Source organism: Rhinatrema bivittatum, chromosome 2, assembly GCF_901001135.1.
Source record: "Rhinatrema bivittatum chromosome 2, aRhiBiv1.1, whole genome shotgun sequence".
Lineage (NCBI taxonomy): Eukaryota > Metazoa > Chordata > Amphibia > Gymnophiona > Rhinatrematidae > Rhinatrema > Rhinatrema bivittatum.
In genome coordinates this window covers 104879253-104902161 of record NC_042616.1, presented here as the reverse complement: position 1 = coordinate 104902161, position 22909 = coordinate 104879253, and the positions used below count along the sequence as shown (strand labels likewise).

The 22909-nt window shown below is 43.2% G+C and overlaps 1 protein-coding gene across 1 annotated transcript in view; it reads left to right on the top strand.

Moving 5' to 3' along the window:
- The window catches only part of VIPR2 (vasoactive intestinal peptide receptor 2), a 299702-nt gene that overhangs the window by 159246 nt on the left and 117547 nt on the right, over positions 1-22909 (top strand). The window contains exons 5-6 of the mRNA XM_029588516.1: positions 8784-8881; positions 20200-20329. Coding sequence (XP_029444376.1) covers positions 8784-8881; positions 20200-20329 — 228 coding nt within the window. The remainder of the gene's footprint in view (positions 1-8783; positions 8882-20199; positions 20330-22909) is intronic.

Below are 22909 nucleotides of genomic sequence, written 5' to 3'. Positions count from 1 at the left end.
CTAAAATCCAGGATCGGCGCGCGCAAGGCTGCCGATTTTGTGCAGCCGGCGCGCGCCGAGCCGCGCAGCCTGCCTCCATTCCCTCCGAGGCCGCTCCGAAATCGGAGCGGCCTCGGAGGGAACTCGCTTTTGCCCTCCCCCTCCCTTCCTCTATCTAACCCATCCCCCGGCCCTATCTAAACCCCCCCTACCTTTGTCGGGGGATTTACGCCTCCCGGAGGGAGAAGTAAATCCCCGCGCGCCAGCGGCCCGCTAGCGCGCCGAGACGCGACCTGGGGGCGATTCCGGAGGGCGCGGCCACGCCCCCGGACCGCCCCAGGCCGAAACCACGCCCCCAGGCCCGCCCCCGAAACGCCACATCCTGCCCCCAAAATGCCGCGCCGATCGGCCCCGCCCCCGACACGCCCCCCTCGAAAAACCCCGGGACTTGCGCGAGTCCTGGGGCTCTGCGCGCGCCGGCAGGCCTATAGAAAATAGGCGCGCAGGGCTTTTAAAATCCACCCCTTAACTTCTGGTATTCAAAGTGATGCTGTTGCCATCACATCAATTCTAGCTTGTGACACTTGCTCCTATTTCTTTTGTGTTGTATCACTGTTATGGGGAAGTGATTTTTTTTTAAGTGGCCAAAATTGTATTTGTGATTACTGTATATACTTGTGTATAAGTCGATTTTATGTATAAGTCGAGGGTAGTTTTTGGACCTCAAAATTAAGAATTATCTGTGACCCATGGATAAGATGAGGGCAAAACCTAGGGGGCTTATAAAATGGTAAAATCATACTAAGAAACAAATCTGTAACTTGAGAAAATCGCTTTTATTTATTTTTTAAAAGCAGAATGAAGTGTCTCATAAAAAAACATTTAACAACTTAAGAAAATTTCTTTTATTTAGTTATTAAACAAAGAATTAAGTGCTTCATTCAAATCCATCCATTGTTGGAATGTCCAAATCATGGAACTGTTCTTTGTTGATGTCATCAGCATAAACATTGTTTTCACTGTCTTCATCTGTTGAATCATCATTCGATACTGATTCATCTTTGTCTTCATAGATGGCGTTGTCTTCTGATCCATCCATAGCATTGCTAATGCCATTTTTCAGGAATGACTTCTTGACCATTTCTGGTGGAATTGACTCCCAGGCATCCTTTACCCATTTCGCTACCAAATCAGTTTCTGGTCTCATCAGGTTCGCTACTTTCGTTAACTTTGCTTGACCAGAACACATCCATTATTGCCACATATGCCGCAATTGGTCCTTGAAAAATTTGCTGACAGACACCTAATGGCTGGAGCATTGATGTCAAACCTCCTGGAATCACTGCTTACGTGGTCACCATTTTCTTTGCATCGTCCTTCACATCCTCTATTATATGTGTGTGGAACATATCCCAATCCAATAGTGAGAGTCATTTTCTAATCCCTTCACCTGGTCGCCTGCCCTATACATCACACAGCCACCATTTTGTTCCCTTTTCATCCATCCAGCCTTCAGGATAAACCCGAATAGTTCCATCTGCTGGAATTTTTAAGTTCTTGGGCATCATTTTTCTCTTGAATATTACCACTGGACACAGTTTTGTGCCATCTGCCAGGCAATACAGGACCACCGTGAAATGGATCTTTTCATGACCAGTTGTTTTTATAAGTATGGTCTTCTCACCAACGCCAGCTACAGTGTGATTTCCAGGCATATCAAATCTCATCAGCATTTTGTCCATATTACCAATGTTATTCATATCAAAATTATTCTTTATTCTCTGCTAAAAAATGACTTTATGAAATGAACAGATCTTTTCATCAAGCTCTTTAGGAAGTTTCTGTGAAATCTTTGTGTGCTGCCAAAAGCACAATCCATATCAGTTCATTGATCGTGAAATCAACTAGACGATGCTGTGAATTCTTTCAGAACTTTGGATGATGAATATTTTTCTTCCTTTGCCATTTGAAGGGCATGAATCCTAATGCTTGAATGAGTCACAATGTAACTATTCTGTCTGCATTCCATTACCCAGTCATTCAAATCCCTTTCCATTCCATAAAAAGGCGCAATTTTGAAATGTAAGGCTTTCTTTGACTTTGGCATTTCTAGCAACTTTTCCTCATTTTTCACTAATGTCAAATTGTCTTGCAGCTACACAATTATTGGCCTCCCTTGTACATTCAGTAACCTTCAGTTTCAGTGATGTGGTGTAAGATGTTCTCTTTTTCTTCTCAGAGCTCATTTTCCTGAGGGTAAGAAGTCATAATTCTAATGGCTATCCCTCCTGTTTGGATCCTTCCCTCCCTCCCCCATGGCTGTCTCTGCTGTATGAATCTTTCCCTCACTCGCCCATGGCTGTCCCACCTGTATGAATCCATCCCTCCCTACCCATGGCTGCCCCTCCTGTTTGAACCCTTCCGTCCCTCCCCCATGTCTGTTCCTGCTATCTGAATCATTTGCTTGCTTCCCCTCCTGATCCCTTAAATCGCCCACTGTGATCTGGATGACAACAGCACTTGCAGTTCCTCAGGAACATCCCCCTTCCTCCCCCATGATGTCCTGGTGTGCAAGTAGGAGAGCTTCTCCTCCACAACACATCCAGATTCCTTAACTCAACCGCATGCTGCTGCTATGAAGATTCAAAAATAATTAAACCATGTGGTATGTGAAAAAAGTCATATATTTATACGAATAAATATTTTTGCCTAAGACAACCCTCATATGTGAGCCAACATGCATGTATTTAAAACGTGTTTCACGTAGCGTTCACTGTTAAGAATCAGTTTTTCCAAAAACAAGTGAACGGCTCACATATAATCATAGTGTTTGTCTTGTTGTTCTTACTGGGAACTCAATTCATATAAACTTTTTTGTGTTCCTTTTTCAAGTTTTCAATTTTTCAAAACCAACACTTTACAGACATGGAAGAAAGCCACTTATCTTAATTATGCAGCATTTGTAGGCAGCGATGGATTAAACGTCCTGTCTGCGATTTCTGGTAAGCAGTAGCAATTTTAAAGATCCTGCCCAGTACATCCAACACAGCGTGTGTTTCGTTATAACAACTTCATCAGGGGCTAGCTGCAATGCTGAACAAATAAAAAACAATTATTTCAATTCTTAATAATAAATGCAAATAAAATGCATTTGAAAATAACATACGTGTCTGTCTGTAAATTTGAGCTCCTTTCAGCGAGTCCTTCACTCACAGCGTTTTTTCACAAAATGGAGCCACCCTTCCTAGAAAGGCAGGAGTTTTTAAACTTGAGATTGACTTAAGATGACAATTAATCGGAGTGAAGCAAAACAAAAAAAAAGACTTTCACAGAATGTCATTAAATCAAAGACATCCATTCAATCTTATCATTCATACCTGATGGATATTCAGTTGCTAGTTTGAATATCCATCGTTCTTTATAATTCAATTTTGTATGAAGATGGGGGGTACCCCCTGTTTTCCATATGGGCAGCCTGCAAAAGAGCACTGTATTCATCAAGAGAGTCATTATTACAATACCAGTCAAGAAAAACTACATCACGTACTGTTTGTGTTTCACAACATTCTGATCAATCAGCAGCCATTATTAAAAGCATTCATCGACATTGGCATGTTCTCCAACTACATACTATCTTTTCAGAACCCCTTTAATATCATTTCAAAGGGGTTCTAATATTGAAAATCATGTCGTCCGGGCCATGCCAATAAGTCCAAAACAGCCACCACAGAGGGTGGGTCATCGGGTATGTGGTCATTGTGACATGTGCACCAGCACTATTGAAGGAGAAGTATGGCAACATCCTGTGACAAAAGAAAAATTTTTCAAAAACTTTTTCTCAGACTGCAATTCGAACAATGTCATATATATCAGTGATCCCCAACTCTGTCATGGAGGCCCACCAGCCATTCGGGTTTTCAGGATATCCTCAATGAATATGCATGAGAGAAAATGTTCATGTTGTGGAGGCAGCGCATGCAAATTGTCTCTCATGCATATTCATTGCGGATGTCCTGAAAACCCGACTGTCTAGTGGGCCCCCAGGACAGGGTTGGCAACCACTGATATACATCAGTCAATGCAGCTGTCCCTTATTATACATTGGACATACATCGCAATCCATCAAAATCTGGCTAAGGGAACATCGCAGTAGGTTAAACACCAAAAATATGGAGGCTCCTATGGTACAGAACTGTCTCTCGGCACAACATGATTTTTCTAGTTTACATTGGACCATATTGGATTGTATTACATCATCACAAAGAGGGGGCAATCGTCATACAAAATTGAATTATAAAGAACAATGATGGATATTCAAACTAGCAACTGAATATCCATCAGGTATGAATGATAAGATTGAATGGATGTCTTTGATTTAATGACATTCTGTGAAAGTCTTTTTTTTTGTTTTTGTTTTGCTTCGCTCCGATTAGTTGTCATCTTAAGTCAATCTCAAGTTTAAAAACTCCTGCCTTTCTAGGAAGGGTGGCTCCATTTTGTGAAAAAACGCCGTGAGTGAAGGACTCACTGAAAGGAGCTCAAATTTACAGACAGACACGTATGTTATTTTGAAATGCATTTTATTTGCATTTATTATTAAGAGTTGAAATAATTGTTTTTTATTTGTTCAGCATTGCAGCTAGCCCCTGATGAAGTTGTTATAACGAAACACACGCTGTGTTGGATGTACTGGGCAGGATCTTTAAAATTGCTACTGCTTACCAGAAATTGCAGGCAGGGCATTTAATCCATCGCTGCCTACAAATGCTGCATAATTAAGATAAGTGGCTTTCTTCCATGTCTGTAAAGTGTTGGTTTTGAAAATTTGAAAAAGCAGCACAAAAAGGTTTATATGAATTGAGTTCCCAGTAAGAACTCTAACAAGACAAACTCTATGATTATATGTAAGTGAGCCGTTCACTTGTTTTTGGAAAAACTGATTCTTAAAAGTGAACGCTACGCAAAACACGTTTTAAATACATGCATATTGGCTCACATATGAGGGTTGTCTTAGGCAAAAATATTTATTTGTATAAATATATGATTTTTTTCACATACCACGTGGTTTAATTATTTTTGAACTGTTATTGAGGTACCACTGATTTACCCAGTTTTCATATTGAAGCCGCTATGAAGATGGCAACAAACTTGTGGTCACTCAGGCACATCCTCCCTCCTTCCCTGTGGGGTCCCAGTGGTGCGCTTTGAATCACAAGGTTCTAAGTGAGCCAATCAGACCCTGGCTTGGGCAGAGGGAGGACGTACCTGCGCAACCTCAAGTTCCATCATTATTCTGATAGCAGCGAGCGGGTGAGTAAAGGAATAGGGAGTGGGTGCAGAGGAGAAGCCATCCAAATGCCTCAATGGGACAGCATGGGGCAGGAGGAAGGATGTGCCTTAGCAACTGCAAGTGCCTTCGATGTTCTCATAACTGTGGGTGAGTTAAGGGATCGGGAGGAGGAGCATGCAAATGATTCAATCATGCATCTTGAATTACCAGCTCTAATGTGGATTGACCCGTAGATAAGATGGCTGCAATTTTAAGGATTGATTTTTGTGATAAAAGTTTTTAACTTATACACGTGTATATATGGTAATCAATCAGCCACATTCCATTTTTAACTTTTCTGCTTATTTGAAAAAAAAGAGAAGCATTCCAAAGTATTTGCCAAACTAGGAAACCAATCACTGAACAGAATTTGCATAGTGGCGAGTGCAGAATTAGAAATCTCTCATTGACTATAATGGTAGCCTCTAAAAACATAGGTCAGTGGGTTGACTTTGTGCCCTTGGACCTGCAAGCTCATTTTCAAAGGGAAACTCCCCATGGAGTTTCCCTTTGAAAATCCACTTGACACAAACACCTCAGGTGCAAAGTAATCACATACTTTATGACTGCATTGAGCAGGTACAAAGCACATGCCAAAAAATCTACCCAGTGATTCAAATAAAATCATCATGTGTCTTCAAGATCCCAGAAAGGGACTGCTCAGCAGACAATGCACTCCTCCTTCACTATTTCTCCTTATCCCATATTCATCATGTCCATATAATTAACCTTATTTAACCACATCTCCTTCAAACAACCTTATACCTACCTTAATCCAGGCCAAATCAGTTCAGCTTTCTTCTGACAATATACTTCTGTCCAAATTCAGCAGTTACCCCGCAAAAGATTGAGAAAATCTGCAGAGGATTAGCAATATCCTTCATCCTCACCAATCTGGGTTTAGAAAGGCCATGGAATAGAATCCATCATACTAACCATTACTAACAGTATCCACAAGAATGCTGACTGGAGAGGGTGACTCCCTCCTAGTCCTACTAGATCTTTCCACCACCTTGACTGTCAACCACCAGCTCCTGTTACAACACTTAAGTGATATTGGCATTGAAGGTACCATCCTTAAATGGATTGAATCTTTCCTGGGTAACAGGACCCAGTCCATATCATGGACCAATAAATCATCCTCACCTGTGGAGTACTTCAGAGTTCAATGCTATATTTGATCCTCTTCAACATCTACGTTCAGTTGATCAGTAACCTCATGTGGTCCTTCAGCATTGAATGACTCCTTTTTGTTGATGACATCCAACTCTGCATTAAATTAGGTTCAGATCAAACCTCATCCATTACAAATCTCAATTTGTAGTAGCCCAATAACTTTACATCCACATCTACAAATTCAAACTCAACCCCTCTAAATCAGAACTCCTCTGGCTAAGCCATGGATACCTTGTACTATCTCTGCCCTTCCTGTCAGGTACTCCCTTACTAAAAGAAGCTTTCCTTTAACCCACACATGAGAAGCAAAGCGGAGCCTCAAGTAAGTTGATGCCATTTTGAATTTTAAGACTGGTAAGATAGAAGAAATTGGGATTGCTCCTGCCATGGATCTAAGGCTTTCTTCAGATAACAGGAGTGCAGGAAACCAGGGGAGGGTTCTTTGGATGTCAGTTGTGGGAAGATGTTTCTATGTAGCAAAGTAGGAGGAAAGCCAAATCACCAGTATAATGGAAATGGCAAATAATGACTTGGCAAAAAGTTCAAGTCCACAAACTTTATAAGCTATTCAAACTGTATACTTTAATGGCTTCATTAAAGAGACAATTCAGGTATTAACAAATGGTGTTCATGGTCCCCTGACATGGACCGTGTTTCATAAACTATATCGGGAGGGATCAAGTCTCTATGAACAGCAGAATGAGGTTTATTAATGTTTTCCCTGCATTACCCTAAATCTCATTGTTGTACAATAACATATGATGTACTTGCATTACAAACCGAGTTTGGAATTTAATGTGCATTGCCTTGTTAATGCCACTTATTAAATTATCTTCTTAGCTAAAATGTATTTGGCTAGGCTGGATTCCCAAGGTTTTCAAAATAAACTCCTCTGAGAAATTAGAGAAGATCTACACACCTAGGGAGCACCAGTTGGTAGGTGGGAGGCGATGTTAGATGAGAGCCAGTGCCAGGTGTAGGCATAGCTGATTAGATTTAGGTCAGCTATCTCTGCATTTAACTTTAGGCAATTAGGAGTGTGCATGGAGAAAACATTCAATTTGTGCTTTGTTTTCTATTTAGTTGAGGTTTTCGGTGCATTTCATTTCCATCTTTTAGCATGCACTAAATGCTTTTTTAGTCCATGCTAAAACCATTTTGTAGATGCTAAAAGATAGAAACAAAAAAAAGTCAAAAACTGTTGTTGGGTAATTCTCTGAAACTTTGAAATTATAGCACATCACTATTGGCAATGCATCATCAGTGCAACTTGTAGGAATTATATATTAGTAATGTTCTAAAAAAAACAAACAAACAAACCCAATTACCAGGTTTGGCTCAGTGGTGATCTTTTCCTTCTACTCTAGCTGCAAAGGAGAAAAGTAAGCAAGTTCAAAAAGTTACAGGTCAATAACCTGCAGAAAATCACCCCCGGAGTTACCTCATCATTTCAAGAAATGAATATCAGTTGCTATTCTGACATCATTCATGGTGCTGTAATTGCTCTTTTCTGCGTGAAGAAATTCTGGTATTATACAACTTAAAGGGCTAATATGCACCAATTTGTTAATTCATGCAGGCACACAAGCTCATAAGTCAAAATATGGTATTCAGAGGTCATGCAACATGCCTTCAGTTTTTGTAACTGAACACCGTGAATTACTGATAACAACCTAAAATATTATTGATCTGCATTTTATTAATCATAGATAAATATTTCATTGGTAATTTGCAATTAAAGTAAACATACACATGTTGCTTCCTGCCTGGGCTTGCATTATTGGGCTGCATCAAAGAAATGTGATCACATTGTAAGTTCTCCGGACTTTCCTGCAGACTTCCTTAAGCTCCTGTTTTCTGAGTTATTCACTTAGTGCTGAAAAGGTTTGTCTCTCAGGTGACTTTCTATCTTACTGCACTAGAAAGAAGGAATATGCATCTCTCTGGGATACTCTGAACACCCAAAAATAGAAAATTTAAGAGGCAGGACAGCCTTGATTTATATTTTTTATTTATTTTATTTATTCTTTTTTTATATAACGCATTCGATCTGAGATATCACATCGGTTTACATTCAGGTACTGTAAGTATTTCCCTATCCCCAGAGGGCTTACAATCTAAGTTTTGTACCTGTACCTATTATCGATTACTGCATATTTACTGCATGCTTGCTTTATATATTGAGTTTTAATCTACGCTATCTGGACAGTGCTGAGTGATTTTGCCAGAAAAGAATATAAATATAATCAATTGAAACTGGAACTACTGAAGATTTACCTACATTTTCTTCTCCTCACAGGCAATTTTCTATGTCATAGTAAAGGTAGTTTATACACTTGGACACAGCACATCTCTGATTGCCCTTACAGCAAGCAGTACCATTCTCTGTCTGTTCAGGTAAGCAAATGAGGCCACCCACTGAAATAATGATTATGTTCTATTTCAAATGCTACTGCCACCTGAATGTTAGGAGCCTTTATGTTCATCAAGAGGTATTGTAATATTTATTTATTTTTTATTCATTCATATTTAGCTCTAGGAATGTGCAGAAGGAAAAAATTCATTTCGATTCAGTTTTCGTTTTTCTGGGACCGAAATTCATTCCATTTGTTTCATGGTGGGGGGAACCAATTCGTTGATTAGTTTTATTCGTTTTCTGATTTCCCATTAAAGTCAATGGGGGGAGTATTTGCATTTTATTTTTGGCTGCAGAATTAGAATTTTCTTATCAATTCTGATGAAATTTCTGGGGAGCAATCATCAGAATGAGAAGAGAGCTCCAAGGTACTTAGACTGTGGCAAAGTGACATCAAAGTGGCATGAATAGCCTAAGGAACTTTAAAGGGGCAAATGGGTACCAGGAGTGGCAAGAGTGCTTTAACAGAGGTGCAAAGAAGCAACAAAATACACCACAGCTTCAAAAGAGAGCACCGATAACAGATGCATGAGCCCTCGAAGGTAGCATGACAGGCAAAGTGGCAAGACAAGTGGCGTCAACATCCTACAGCACAATGAAGGGGGAACATAGCAAGCAGAAACACACTGAGAAACCATGATAGTGGCAAAAACACCACAAGGAGTTAAGTGAGTCATCTGGTGTATGGCAGCAAGGCAGAGTGGCAGAAAGCTGATAGGGTCAAGACAGGCTGGCAGAGCTGAGGTAGTCAGGTCCCTGTGGTTTTGATAGGGACAAGACAGGCTGTCCCCAGGGAGAGTTCCCTTTCCTTTGTGCAGGAAAGGGCTCCCTAGAATTGGTTCGCCCCTAGAGTGGGGTGTTTCCAGTGGCATCTAGTGAGCTCTCGCTGGTCTTTTAAAATCTGGTGGAGTTAGCAGATATACAAACGAGAATTTTCAAGACCGAGGCAGAGGAGGTTTCCATGTGAACAGCAGTTCAACATGGGTCAATAGGTACTAAGAGATAGGCCAGCTACACCGGGGAGAGTTCCCTTTCCTTTGTGAAGGAAAGGTCTCCCTGGAATGGGTTGGCCCCTAGAGTGGAGCACGAGCCTTCGGAGCGTGGCAATGTGGAGGAGGGTGCCATATGAACAGCGGTTCAACATGGGTCAATAGGTACTAAGAGATAGGCTGGCTACACCGGGGAGAGTTCCCTTTCCTTTGAGCAGGAAAGGGCTCCCCGGAATGGGTTGGCCCCTAGAGTATATAATGGTACAAATTGTTAGGATTTAAGCATGGGCAAACAGATCATGACTTCCTGAGCTAGATGGAGGACGTTCTCTGCTCTGCCCTGAAACTAAAAGAAAATTGTTTGTTTTAATTAAGGATCCATGCTGTGAAGGATTAGTATTTTGAATTGCCAGAGACTGAGGGTTCCCTTTGCAATGAGGGTTCAGCCGTTAGGACCAAAAAAAGCACTGACGTCTTCTCCTGCCCAAATCTACAATATCAACCTATGTTGACTTTGTAGTTTACACAGTACCTCTGTAAACTATGGGAAGACAGAGGATGAACTAGAGTGCAACTATCACCAGTTTTCTATAGCACTAGAAACATTACTGTTGGCATCTAAGAAAGATTTCGGGAAAATGGCCCATATTATGAAGGTCATGAAAACTATTGAGCATATGAAATATGCAAGCTCCAAACATCTGAAGTCAGCTTTTTATGTTCTTACATTCCAAATGTGGATGGACAGGCACGGCATTAGAGGTCAAGCCCTTGTATGGATGTAAAGCCTGGATGGACAGGCACAGCATTTGAGGATAGAGGTCAAACACTTGTAGGGACATAAGGCCTGGAAGGACCGGCACAGCATTAGAGGTCAAGCCCTTATAGGGACATAAATCCTGGATGGACAGGCACAGCATTAGAGTCAAGCCCTTGTAGGGACATAAATCCTGAACAGACAGGCATAGCATTTGAGGATAGAGATCAAGTCATTGTAGGGACATAAGGCTTAGACGGACAGGCACAGCATTAGAGGTCAAGCCTTGTAGAGACATTAACCTGGACAGATAGGCACAGCATTAGAGGTCAAGCCCTCATAGGGACTTAAAGCCTGGATGGACAGGCAGGCACAGCATTAGAGAATAGAGGCCAAGCCCTTGTAGGAACATAAGGCCTGGATGGACAGACACAGCATTAGAGGTCATGCCCTTGTAGGGACATAAAGCCTGGACAAACAGGCAGGCACAGCATTAGATTATAGAGATCAAGCCCTTGTAGGAACATAAGGCTTGGATGGACAGGGATAGCATTAGATGTCAAGCCCTTTTAGGGCCATAAGGCCTGGATGGACAGGCACAGCATTAGAGGTCAAGCCCTTGTAGGGACGTAAGGCCTGGACAGACAGGCACAGCATTAGAGATCCAACCCTTGTATGACGTAAGGGCTGGACAGTGGACACTGCAGACAGGCACAGCATTTGAGGTCAGGCCCTTGTAAATACCCAGAAGCTATTAACTGTACTTAATACTTATGCACTTCAGCTGATGACAAAGTGACTTGAAGAGCTCTCAGAAGTAAGAAAATTGCTACTCAAGTCCATGTTGACTTTGTAATTTACACAGTACCTCTGTAAACTATGGGAACACAGAGGACGAACTAGAGTGCAACTACCCCCAGTTTTCTATAGAACTAGAAACATTAATGTTGGCACCTAAGAAAATGGCCCATATTAAAAAGATCATGAAAACTATTGAGCATATGAAATATGCAAGCTCCAAACATCTTAAGTCAGCTTTTTATGTTCTTACATTCCAAATGTTGCAAAACAGGAAAAAGAATATTCTGGAAAGAAGTGATGCACAAATACATGAAACTGAAATTAGAAATACTAGACCTAAACTCAGACAGGCACAGTGTTTGAGGTCAGGCCCTTGTAGGGACATACGGCCTGGACAGTGGACGGACTGGCACAGCGTTTGAGGTCAGGTACATGTGCTGATATTATCTGGAATATAGGAGGCATTTGGAGCTGCTGCAAGGCTTTAAATTGCTTTTATTCATCTTGCCATTCACAGGGAAAATTTGGATACCCAAGCAAAGGCATGTTTATTTTCAAAAAAACTAGCATTTTCATCAACTCTGGTGCCTGCTTTGAGCGGTGAGGGTTCATGATATCCCCTGTCATTGAAAATACATGTTCACTGGGCACACTGGTTGGTGGACATGACAGATATCGCTGAGCCACTTTGGCTAGGTGTGGCCAGACATGTGCCCATTATGCCAGCGGATCTATCTGCATGTCCTCTGTGGGCTCTCAGATATACCATGTCACTGACAATTGTGCTGGTGTCTCCTTAGCTTACGTGGGCTGAGAGTCACTAATGCCAGCTGCTTTCTCTCTAGCCCATAGCAGAACAGATGAATCTTTATGGGCAACATGCCTTTCGTGTACTGAAGTGGAGGAGGAGGAGGTACTAGCTGTCACTGACAGAGTGCTGCTCCTGCTTGGGCTAGCACAAAAATGCCCGCTGTTTCCTCCTCTGCTTCATGCCTAATCTGTCTCTGCCTATGGCGCTCCTGTTCACGGACTTTTCCTAACAGCAGGTCCTTCAAGTTTCCCTTTCACATGAGGATCATAGACTGTGGGGAGCATGTATGTCTGGTCTTCTGTTAAAGGCCTTAATCTCTCTTGCACCTGCTTCTGCAAAAAGGCCAGACAATGCAGCACTTCAGCTGTCATTCCCTCTTCCTGTTTAAAGCCCTCCAAATTTTCCTCCAGAAAATTAACTATAGGGATGATGAACCAAAGTGGTACTTCTGGAACTCAGCTCCTCCATGACATCCTTGAAGGGCTGCAGGAATTTTACCAGCTGACTCATGACTAACCAATCATGATACCCTAGGGGATTATGCACACCTATGTCCATTGAACCAGAAAGTTCATGAAGGGGTCTCTGCAGCTCCACTAACCTCTGCAGCATCATAAAGGTGGAATTCCACTGGGTGGCAATGTCTTGAATGAGACGCATGTGAGGCATCTCCAAATCAGTCTGCTTTTGTCGGAGAACCTGCCCCGCCTTCACACTTCTGTGGAAGTGCCTGCTATGTTCCTATACTTGTGTATTAATGTATGCAGGTATTCATTCTCTTGGTGATTGGACTCCAACCCCAGAGCTGACTTCACTACCAGGTGCAGAGTATGTGCAAAACATCAGATGTTCTGAAAGCACCCGTCATATATTGCCTTTACCATGTTTGCACCATTATCTGTGACAAAGAACCCTGCCTGAGGATTCCTGTCTCACTGGCATAGTTGCCAGCCCACCAGCATCTGTCTGATGTACGCTAGAATATTGACTGAGATATGGGCCTCGTCCGTCAGGTGGGTGTGCAGTAAAGCCCACCTCCACCCTGATACTTGTTCACTAATAGAGTTGCTGCCTGCCCCTGCCTCAGCCAGGTCCCATAAGTGACTGTCAGGGAGAGGTAAGAGTGTGCAGCATTCATGGCAGTCCAGATATCGCAGGTGAAATGCACACTCCCCTGTGCCTTAGCTAGCAGTGCTTGGATGCGATTGCGACACTGGTTGTACAGGCTGGAGATGACCTTTCTGCTAAATGCAGTTCTGGAGGGACTTTGTTATTTGGAACTAAGACCTTCAGCAAATGCTTGAAATACACATTCTCCACTATCTGCAAGGGCTGGTCATCAAGGGCAATCATTTCCCCAATGCTCCTGGTTATAACTTTTGAGGCTGCCTGCCTCCTTCCCTGGGATAGCATTACCGAACACCACCCCATTTCCTCCATGGTGGGTTGCCGCTTCTGCCTCATGGCAGGGGGCTGCTGGCCTGCCACCTAACTGCTAGAAGGGGCTGAGGGCATGGGGTGACTCTGCTCCTTTTCAACCACTTTACGCTGCCTGGAAAAATGGATCCCCTGACTGGTACTGCCACAATCCCCAGATGGCAGTACTGTTGTTGGGTGTTGCCTCTTCATATGATGCATCATGCCAAAATTAGTTAGATGTCCCATTTGCTTGCCTCTGCTAATAGCCCTTGCACAGTAATTGCACTGAGCAAAACACTGGTCCTCCGTCATGTTAAAGTGGCTCCAGATCACATATTTCTTTCGTGATCCCTTCTCTATAGCCTTCGGGGTGGATGCTGGCACTGGAGCTGAAATAGTGGGTGCACCCTGAGAAGCAATGCCAGGGGCATTAGTCACACTCTGTGCCTGCGCTGACTGCTCTTCCTCCTCCTCATCATCAGTTTCATCTCTCCCCTGCAGCACTGAAGTGGAGGCTAAGACAGGACTAACTAATCCTCCTAAACCTTCTTCAGCTATTACTACTTCCATTTCTGATGATGAGAATCCCACACAAGATGATTCTTCATCAGAATCAGAAACAAACTATGCCTTTGCTACATTGTCAACACTAAGTCGAGTCTGCTGTCGCACTGCTGCTTTTGGGTGTTGCCCTATAGTCTTGTATGGCTCAGCCTCCCCTTCCCTCACCTCCAAACCTGCAGGGTCAGAAACAGGTGGTGGCGATGCATCATCTTTAAATTTAATTTTTTCCCAATGGAACTGCCTGCCCCTCCAGAGATGTTAGATTGGAACAGGTCCCTTTTTAACTTTAATGGGGGACTGGCACTGCCTTTTGAAGTGCCTCCTCTGCCAGTCCCAATCACTCAACTACGTCCAGCTTTCCATGACATTATGGATTTAATGTAACTGCCTATTAGGGATTTCAATTAAAAGAATTATTTCCAAAAGAGGCCCACTGGGGATTTGGCTTCAGAGAGTACCACTGTCCCAATATAGGTGAGTCTGCAAACTGCTTCCAGGCCCACGAGGCAGTGCCTGGATGTACACTTCTACTGGGACTGCTATATGTGCACACACCAAGCTTGTAACTATAAAAGAGGCCCACTGGGGATTTGGCTTTAGAGAGCACTGCTGTCCCAATATGAGTGAGTTGGCTAACCGCCCCCAGGCCCACGAGGCTGTGCCTGGATGTACACCAAAACTGGAACCTCTGTATGTGCACACACCAAGCTTGTAACTACAAAAGAGGCCCAATGGGGATTTGGCTTCAGCGAGCATCGTTGTCCCAATATACATGAGTCTGCTAACTGCCCCCAGGCCCACGAGGTTGTGCCTGGATGTACACTAAAACTGGGACTACTCTATGGGGTAGATTTTCAGAGCCCTGCTCGCCTAAATCCGCCCAAAACCGGGCGGATTTAGGCGAGCAGGGCCCTGCGCGCCGGGAAGCCTATTTTACATAGGCCTCCCGGCGCGCGCAGAGCCCCGGGACTCGCATAAGTCCCGGGGTTCTCGGAGGGGGGCGTGTCGGGGGCATGTCGGGGGCGGGCCCGGTCGTCGCGGCGTTCCGGGGGCGTGTCGGCAGCGTTTTGGGGGCGGGTACGGGGCGTGGCTACGGCCCGGGGGCGTGGCCGCGCCCTCCGTACCCGCCCCCAGGTCGCGGCCCGGCGCGCAGCAGGCCCGCTGGCGCGCGGGGATTTACGTCTCCCTCCGGGAGGCGTAAATCCCCCGACAAAGGTAAGGGGGGGGTGTAGACAGGGCCGGGCGGGTGGGTTAGGTAGGGGAAGGGAGGGGAAGGTGAGGGGAGGGCAAAGGAAAGTTCCCTCCAAGGCCGCTCCGATTTCGGAGCGGCCTTGGAGGGAACGGGGGGAGGCAGCGCGGCTCGGCGCGCGCAGGCTATACAAAATCGATAGCCTTGCGCGCGCCGATCCAGGATTTTAGTGGATACGCGCGGATACGCGCGTATCTACTAAAATCCAGCGTACTTTTGCTTGAGTCTGATGCGCAAGCAAAAGTAGGCTGATCGCGCTTCTTTTAAAATCTACCCCTATGTGCACACACCAAGCTTGTAACTATAAAAGAGGTCCACTGGGGATTTGGCTTCAGAGAGCACCGCTGTCCCAATATACGCGAGTCTCCTAACCGCCCCCAGGCCCACGAGAATGTGCCTGGATGTACACTAAAACTGGGACTGCTGTATGTGCACACACCAAGCTTGTAACTACAAAAGAGGCCCACTGGGGATTTGGCTTCAGAGAGCACCACTGTCCCAATATACGTGAGTCTGCTAACCTCCCCCAGGCCCACGAGGCTGTGCCTGGACATATACTAAAACTTGGACCGCTGTATGTGCACACACCAAGTTGTAACTACAAAAGAGGCCCATTGGGGATTTGGCTTCAGAGAGCACCACTGACCCAATATATGTGAGTCTGCAAAAGTGCCCACAGGCCCATGAGGTTGTGCCTGGATGTACACTAAAACTGGGACCGCTGTATGTGCACACACCAAGCTTGTAACTACAAAAGAGGCCCACTGGGGATTTGGCTTTAGAGAGAACTACTATCCCAATATATGTGAGTCTGCTAACCTCCCCCAGGCCCATGAGGCTGAGCCTGGATGTACACTAAAACTTTGACCACTATATGTGCATACACCAAGCTTGTAACTACAAAAGAGGCCCACTGGAGATTTGGCTTCAGAGAGCACTGCTGTCCCAATATATGTGAGTCTGCAAAACTGCCCAGTGCCCACTGATGCCCAGTGAGTGCACTGTCTTCTTGGCTTAAAAGAGCACAAAAGGACAGCCTGAGTTAAAAAAAAAAGAAACTGCAGTTAAATAAAAAGGATGGCTTGCTTGGCACAGCAGCAAAAACGAATAAATATCTTTTTCAATGGAAAATTCTATCAAAGTAGCTAGCAAGTGAATATATCTCCCACCCACAACACCCAAATCCTGCTTGCAACCTACCCTAGGGGGTAAAATAAGCAGAAAAATGCCAATACTAACAGCTTCTCTCAGTGGCACAGACAGAGAGACCATCTCAGATCAATAAAAAAAAAGTGCGGTCAAGAAAAACATGGCTAGCTGGCACTGCAGCCAAATCGAACAAATATCTTTTTAAATGGAAAATTCTATCAAAGTAGCTAGCAATTGAATACAGATCTGAGACACTCAGACTGTTATGATCAGGCTTGTGAACCCTTGGACCGACGGGAGGATGGTGTTACCTTAGGAGGTGGGTCCTTAGGTTCCCCCATCGGATAGCGAAGCAGAACAAAAGATGGGACTGGCGGACCCTCGGCACTGAAGACTGAGACGGCCGTAGAGAAAGCGAAGAGTCGTGACGTCGGAGAAGCCAACTGGGTCTTCGCCACTGGAAGTCCGCAGTCCCCCCAGGAGGAGCCCTTAGGGACCCGGGCTGCTGGGACTTAGGTGGACCTTTGAGAGGTCGAGGAGTCGTGACGTCGGTGCAAGGGCCAACTGGATCTTCACAACTGGAAGCCCGCGGTCCCCCTGGGCCACTGGGACTTAGGTGGTCCCTTGGAGACGATGGTCCTGAAGAAGTCCGAGGTCGAGTACCAGAGGGTCGTTGCTTACCAGTCCGAGGTCACACGCCGAGGGATCGCCACTTTCCAGTCCAAAGTCACACACTGAGGTACCACCGCTTCCCAGTCCGAAGTCACACACCGAGGAATCACCGAGAAGAAGCAGGAACCAGGAATCAAGAATTCGAAGTACCAGAAGACTCACCGAAGCAAGCAGACTCGAACAACGAAGTTGCCAAGTTGACGAGTGAGTGGAGGAAGTCTCCCGTTATACTTCCCCTGTGCCTAGCCCATTAGGAGCAGGTGCAGTCAATTTAGGGAACGAGGTCCCTTTAAATTCTGTAAGGGGGCGCGGCCTCGCGCCTAAGAACATGGCGGCCATCTTGGATTTCCGGCCGCGGAGCAAAGCAGCCCGACGCTGCAAGGCACGAGAAGGAATGCCTCTCAACCCGGCAGTCCCTGCGGAGGTCCATGCTGGTGTGCGGGGGTGACTGGGGCCGGACTCCCGCGGCTTCCCCAATGCTGCCGCTGCAGTCCCGCAGTCGCGGGTCAGGTAGGGGATCGTGGCCACCATCCCCGGACCAGCTCCCCAGACCACCCCCGCAAAGAAAGTGCGTGGCACGCTGTGTGCTTAATGTATAAATAGGGCTGTGTCATCAGGAATAGCGTCACAGAGCACTGAGTGAGAGCGGCGATCGGCTGCATTAGAAAAATGATTAGCTCTGATAGGTTGCATTCTGGTCTCCTTGCCAACCTGTCTGACCCACTCTATGAGAGGGCTGTGAGGTTACTTATGACTAACAGAAAAAGGCTGGTTTTTGCTATCTCCTATTTCAAACGGCCGCTAAGAAATCATTGCAAGCCAAAAGAATGGCACTAATATGATATGTTGTATTCGTGGGGGATCGCGATGCATTTCACGAATCCACGAATACAACGAATAGGGACTTATACGTTGTGGATTGCCAATGCGTTGAAAACGAATGCACATCCCTATTTAGCTCACACCTTTTCATTGCTAGCTCAAGGTGAGCTATATTCAGGTACTGGAGGTATTGGCTCCAGAGTAGTCTGGAGTCCTACATTATTCAAGAAGCCTACTTTTCCTAACTAAATTCAAAACATATTTGTAACATCATAATAGAAGATGACAGATGGCATATTATTGTATTTTATTGTATATGTTATTATATATATATATATATATATATATATATATGTTCTGTTTGTACATCACTTTGGGCAATTGTATCTGGAAAGTGATTCATAAAGTGAAATGAAATGAAATGGTGAAGGAGTAGCCTAGTGATCAGAGTTGTGAGCTAAGAAACAGGCAAGCCAGGGTTCAAATCTTACTTCTCTCACTGATGCTTCTTGTGACTAGTCAAGACACTTTTCCCATCATTGCCTCAGGTACAAATTTAAGATTATAAGCATTATGAGGCAGAGAAATATCTACTATACCTGAATTAGTAATGCACTTTGAGCTCAGGTTTGGAAAGGCAAGTCATTAAATAAAAAATACAGATCCAATTGGCTCATCCATCAAATCTGCACAGTTATTCTATTTTGAACTGCTAAGGATACCAGCAATAGAAGTTTGACTGCTTGTAGTTTCAGGGCCATCAAAAGATGCGGCAAGGTGGGTGGCTATCCAGGGCATGGTGGTGTCAACACTCCATGCCATCAGGGTGGAAGCATATTTCTGTGCTTCTGATCCTGCATATGGCCACATTCAGAGGAGACTACCGAGTGGCCACAACATCCTTGGAGGACCCACGTGTCATTGGAGGGGAAGCCCCAGCCACTCCCCCTACCATCCAAGGTGCTGTGTAACCAAGCAATAATTACTGTGTAAGATTTCCGTCCTTATCCAAGTCAGTTTTTGTTGTCTTCCCATCCTAAGTAGATGAGCATGCAGCTGCCATACTTAATCCAACAATCAGATCCTCAAATTTTCCATGTAATAATCTAAACAGCCACAAAACTAATGTGGGTATGGCCTGAAACTAGTGAGCCTGTTCCCCAAACATCCAGTCGCTTATATCTTCTGAGCCTTTCTGGATGCTACTTGGCCACCACCAACATCAGGCACAAAAGCTACTGCGAGTGTGGCCTGAAACTAGCAAACCTGTTACTCACACATCCAATCATTTATATCCCCCTAGCCTTTCTGAATGCTACTTGGCCAGCATCAGCCCAGTTGTTATAGCCTACTGGTTGCCATCTGACTGCTATAGTGGGTATTCAAATTCCCAAAGGGAGCTAGGTAAGGTAATTTTACTTATATTATAAAGGAAGATAATATGCTTTACCCTTTAAGATGAGATGCTTACTCTGTGAATGGAAAGTGTAATCATTGCTCCTCTCTAAACTAGTGCAAGGTTTCCCAACTCTACTCCTTGTGGTCTCCAATTAGATCTGGTTTTCAGGGTTACCAAGCTATGCAAATTAATCTTATGGATACAAATATTTCTGATGAATATTCATTGTAGACATCTGCAAACTAAATCTTTGGCTGAGAACTCCTGAGCTAGTGGTGGACTCTGAGATTGCACAATTGCTTTCTATTCTGTAAATTGCACATTGGATACTACAAGTTGGGAAAATGAGTTTTTGAACAATTGGAAGAATCTGAAAAACATAACTGATGTATGTAATGAGATTCCTACCTGGTAAAAAAAATTAAACATTATTTTCAAGTGGAAAAACGTCTGTATCAATCCTACCAGACATTATTTAATCATGAAAGGCCTGACGAGAAATTTCATTTCTTAAGTGAAACTTGTTCTTATTTCTTCTTATTTTCATTAGAACTACAAGATAATTTCATGCAAACAATTAAAAGCCTGTCTAATTAGTATGTTCAAATATTATTTTTATCTCTGTAGCTAAATTATGTTATATCTTTTTGTCTCCTTCTAAATTTAGAAAAGTTCACTGCACTCGGAACTATATCCATCTGAATTTGTTCCTGTCATTCATTTTTAAAGCAATCGCTGTTTTAGTGAAGGATGGCATTCTTTATTCATTTTACTGTCCAGTTGAAGAGCATCCCTGGGTAATTAAACTTTTCTGACATCTACAATATAGGAGAACTTTGTAACAGCCTGCATAAATTTTACATCAAATACATATGGGGGGATAATTTTCATAGGAGTTACACATATACATGTAATGTACTATCATAGCAGTTTTCAGAAACTTGTTTACAGGCTAATTTTAAAATGAGCACGTGGGCGTCCATAAAGGCACATATGAGCATGTGAACAAACATGCACTACAATTTTAAATCATGTGCACATTTATGTGTGAGGGATTTAAAATACGCCTACCATGCCTAAATATGCTCCTAATTTTAAGAGGTTACTTGAGCATACCTACTTCGCATAGGACTTTGCTGGCTTTTACGTGCATATGTAAGCAGATTATAAAACATGCTCGCACAGGGGACATTTCCAGTTTTTCCGATTAGTCCACCAGGTTGCCCAGTCTACCTCAAGGTCATCCGGACCCCTCTGGCAATTCATCCTGCACTCCCCCAGGCACCTCACTCTGTAGTGTATGTCCAAAAACGCAAGATTTGCAGACTTGTTCCTTATCAGGAGCAACTGTAAATTTACACAGATAACAAGCTGGCATATGCTGAGGCCTCTGGTTTTAAAATATGGAGTTATGCACTTTACTCTTGGCCTGTCCTGGAACGCACATGCCCCACCCCAAGCTCCGCCCAATTTCTGCCCATTGTTTTTTTTTTACTCGCATACATGCATATACGCACATAATTTCTGGCTCCTAAAGTATGCATCACTCAGGCATGGTCTAGATACTCACAAATATGGGCTTTTTAGCGCGAACAATACTTTTAAAATTTGGTTCTTAGTGCATTTACACGTATAAAACCTGTTGACAATTCTATGGTATATAATATAGCGATTTTCTAAAGCCCATTTATACACGTAAAGTGCATTTACACATGTAAAACCCAGTTTTAAGCATGTAAATCTTTTTGTAAATTACCCTTATTTATGTGTTTTATTACACTGATTTATATTATGCAATTTGCAGAGCATCAATTGCGGATTACAACCAAAATACACAGTAAAACATACAGAATAAGAAAATATGCAATAAAATACATACTCAGATAAAACAAAGAAAAACAAACATCAATTAAAAGCTCCAAATGGATTTTCAGTGCCTTTTGAAACATCATATAATCATTAATAACACTAATCTTCAAAGTGAACTTAACGTATACAAGTTTGCTTTGAAATTACCCTCACCAAAACTACACACACACAATTACATCTATTAGAAATTTTTCATGGAAACATTCTGTGCATATTTTTTTCAAAGTAAGCATGTGCACATTAGTACAAACCCCTCCCAAACTCTGTCCCTAGGAATGCCTCTGCTCAGACCAGGCAAATTTTGGCGCATACAGGACATAACTTTAATCGTATATTATGCAGGCTATTTTATAACAGGCCATTTGAACAGGTCAAGCACTGTTTTGTTCATGAAAATGCCTTTGAAAATTATCCTCCTTATTGGTATAACATACAACACTGTAAATGGAAAATCTTGAGCAGCAGGGGTTTGTAATATGATATTATAATCAATTATCTTCCCATTACTAAGAGGAAACCGGAGTTTCAGAGGAAGTTCATAGAAAGTAAGGGAAATCTGTGGACATTTATTTAGACCCAGTTTTGTCATTCCAATGCTTTTGGCCTCAGTCACAGAATAGACAGTATCCAGGTTCTCACAGAGACTTTTATCCTTTAGAATTGTTTGGATTTCTGTGTCATGAAGGCTCATCCATTTCCACATCTAAAGATTGTTTCATCTGTAGACATGACTTAGAAAATCCTGGCAGTAAAATATTTTCAGACTTTTGTGAATAAAAAGAATTCAATGTTGGGTCAACCTTATGGCTCACACTGCAGTACTCTGTGTTGTAAATAACAATTTCTTATAGAAAATTAATATAGTGGACAAGTAAAAGTCAATATACGTGGCCTAGTGACCATCATAAAGCACCGGGTTGAGTTAGTATCCCTTATTCTGCAACCCAAACTATTGTTTCTTTGTGCTTAAAAAATTCTAAAAAAACAGTCACTAGGAAAACATGACTTTTGACTGCATTCCAATTATTTTTATGAGAATATGTCTTCCTTATATTGAATCTTTTAATCTTTTTATATCTTTTTTGTTATTCTTTTTTATATCTTTTTAATTCGTTTTGTTTTTCTAAAAATTGCTAGTTACCACTAGATCTTGCAATAGTAGCAGTCCAAGCTTACTGCGCTTATTCCAACAGGTTGTACTTAAGGAACGCATGTTTTGAAAATAAACCCCGACCCTGCAGCGTTTAGGAGGCTTGCTCCTTCCTCAGGGGTTGCAACAGCTCCTTAATTTGCTGGACAGTGTGCCTTCTACACCAGAACATTGTATGTATGGGTGGGTGAGAAAGCATTGTGTGTGTTAGAATGGTGAGAGCACTGTGTGTATGGGTGGGTGAGAGCTTTGTAAACATGGGTAAGTGAGAGAGTATGTGTTCTATGGGTGGGTGACATAGAGCATATATGTATGAGTAGGTGAGAGCATTGTGTGTGTAGGTGAGAGCATTATGTGT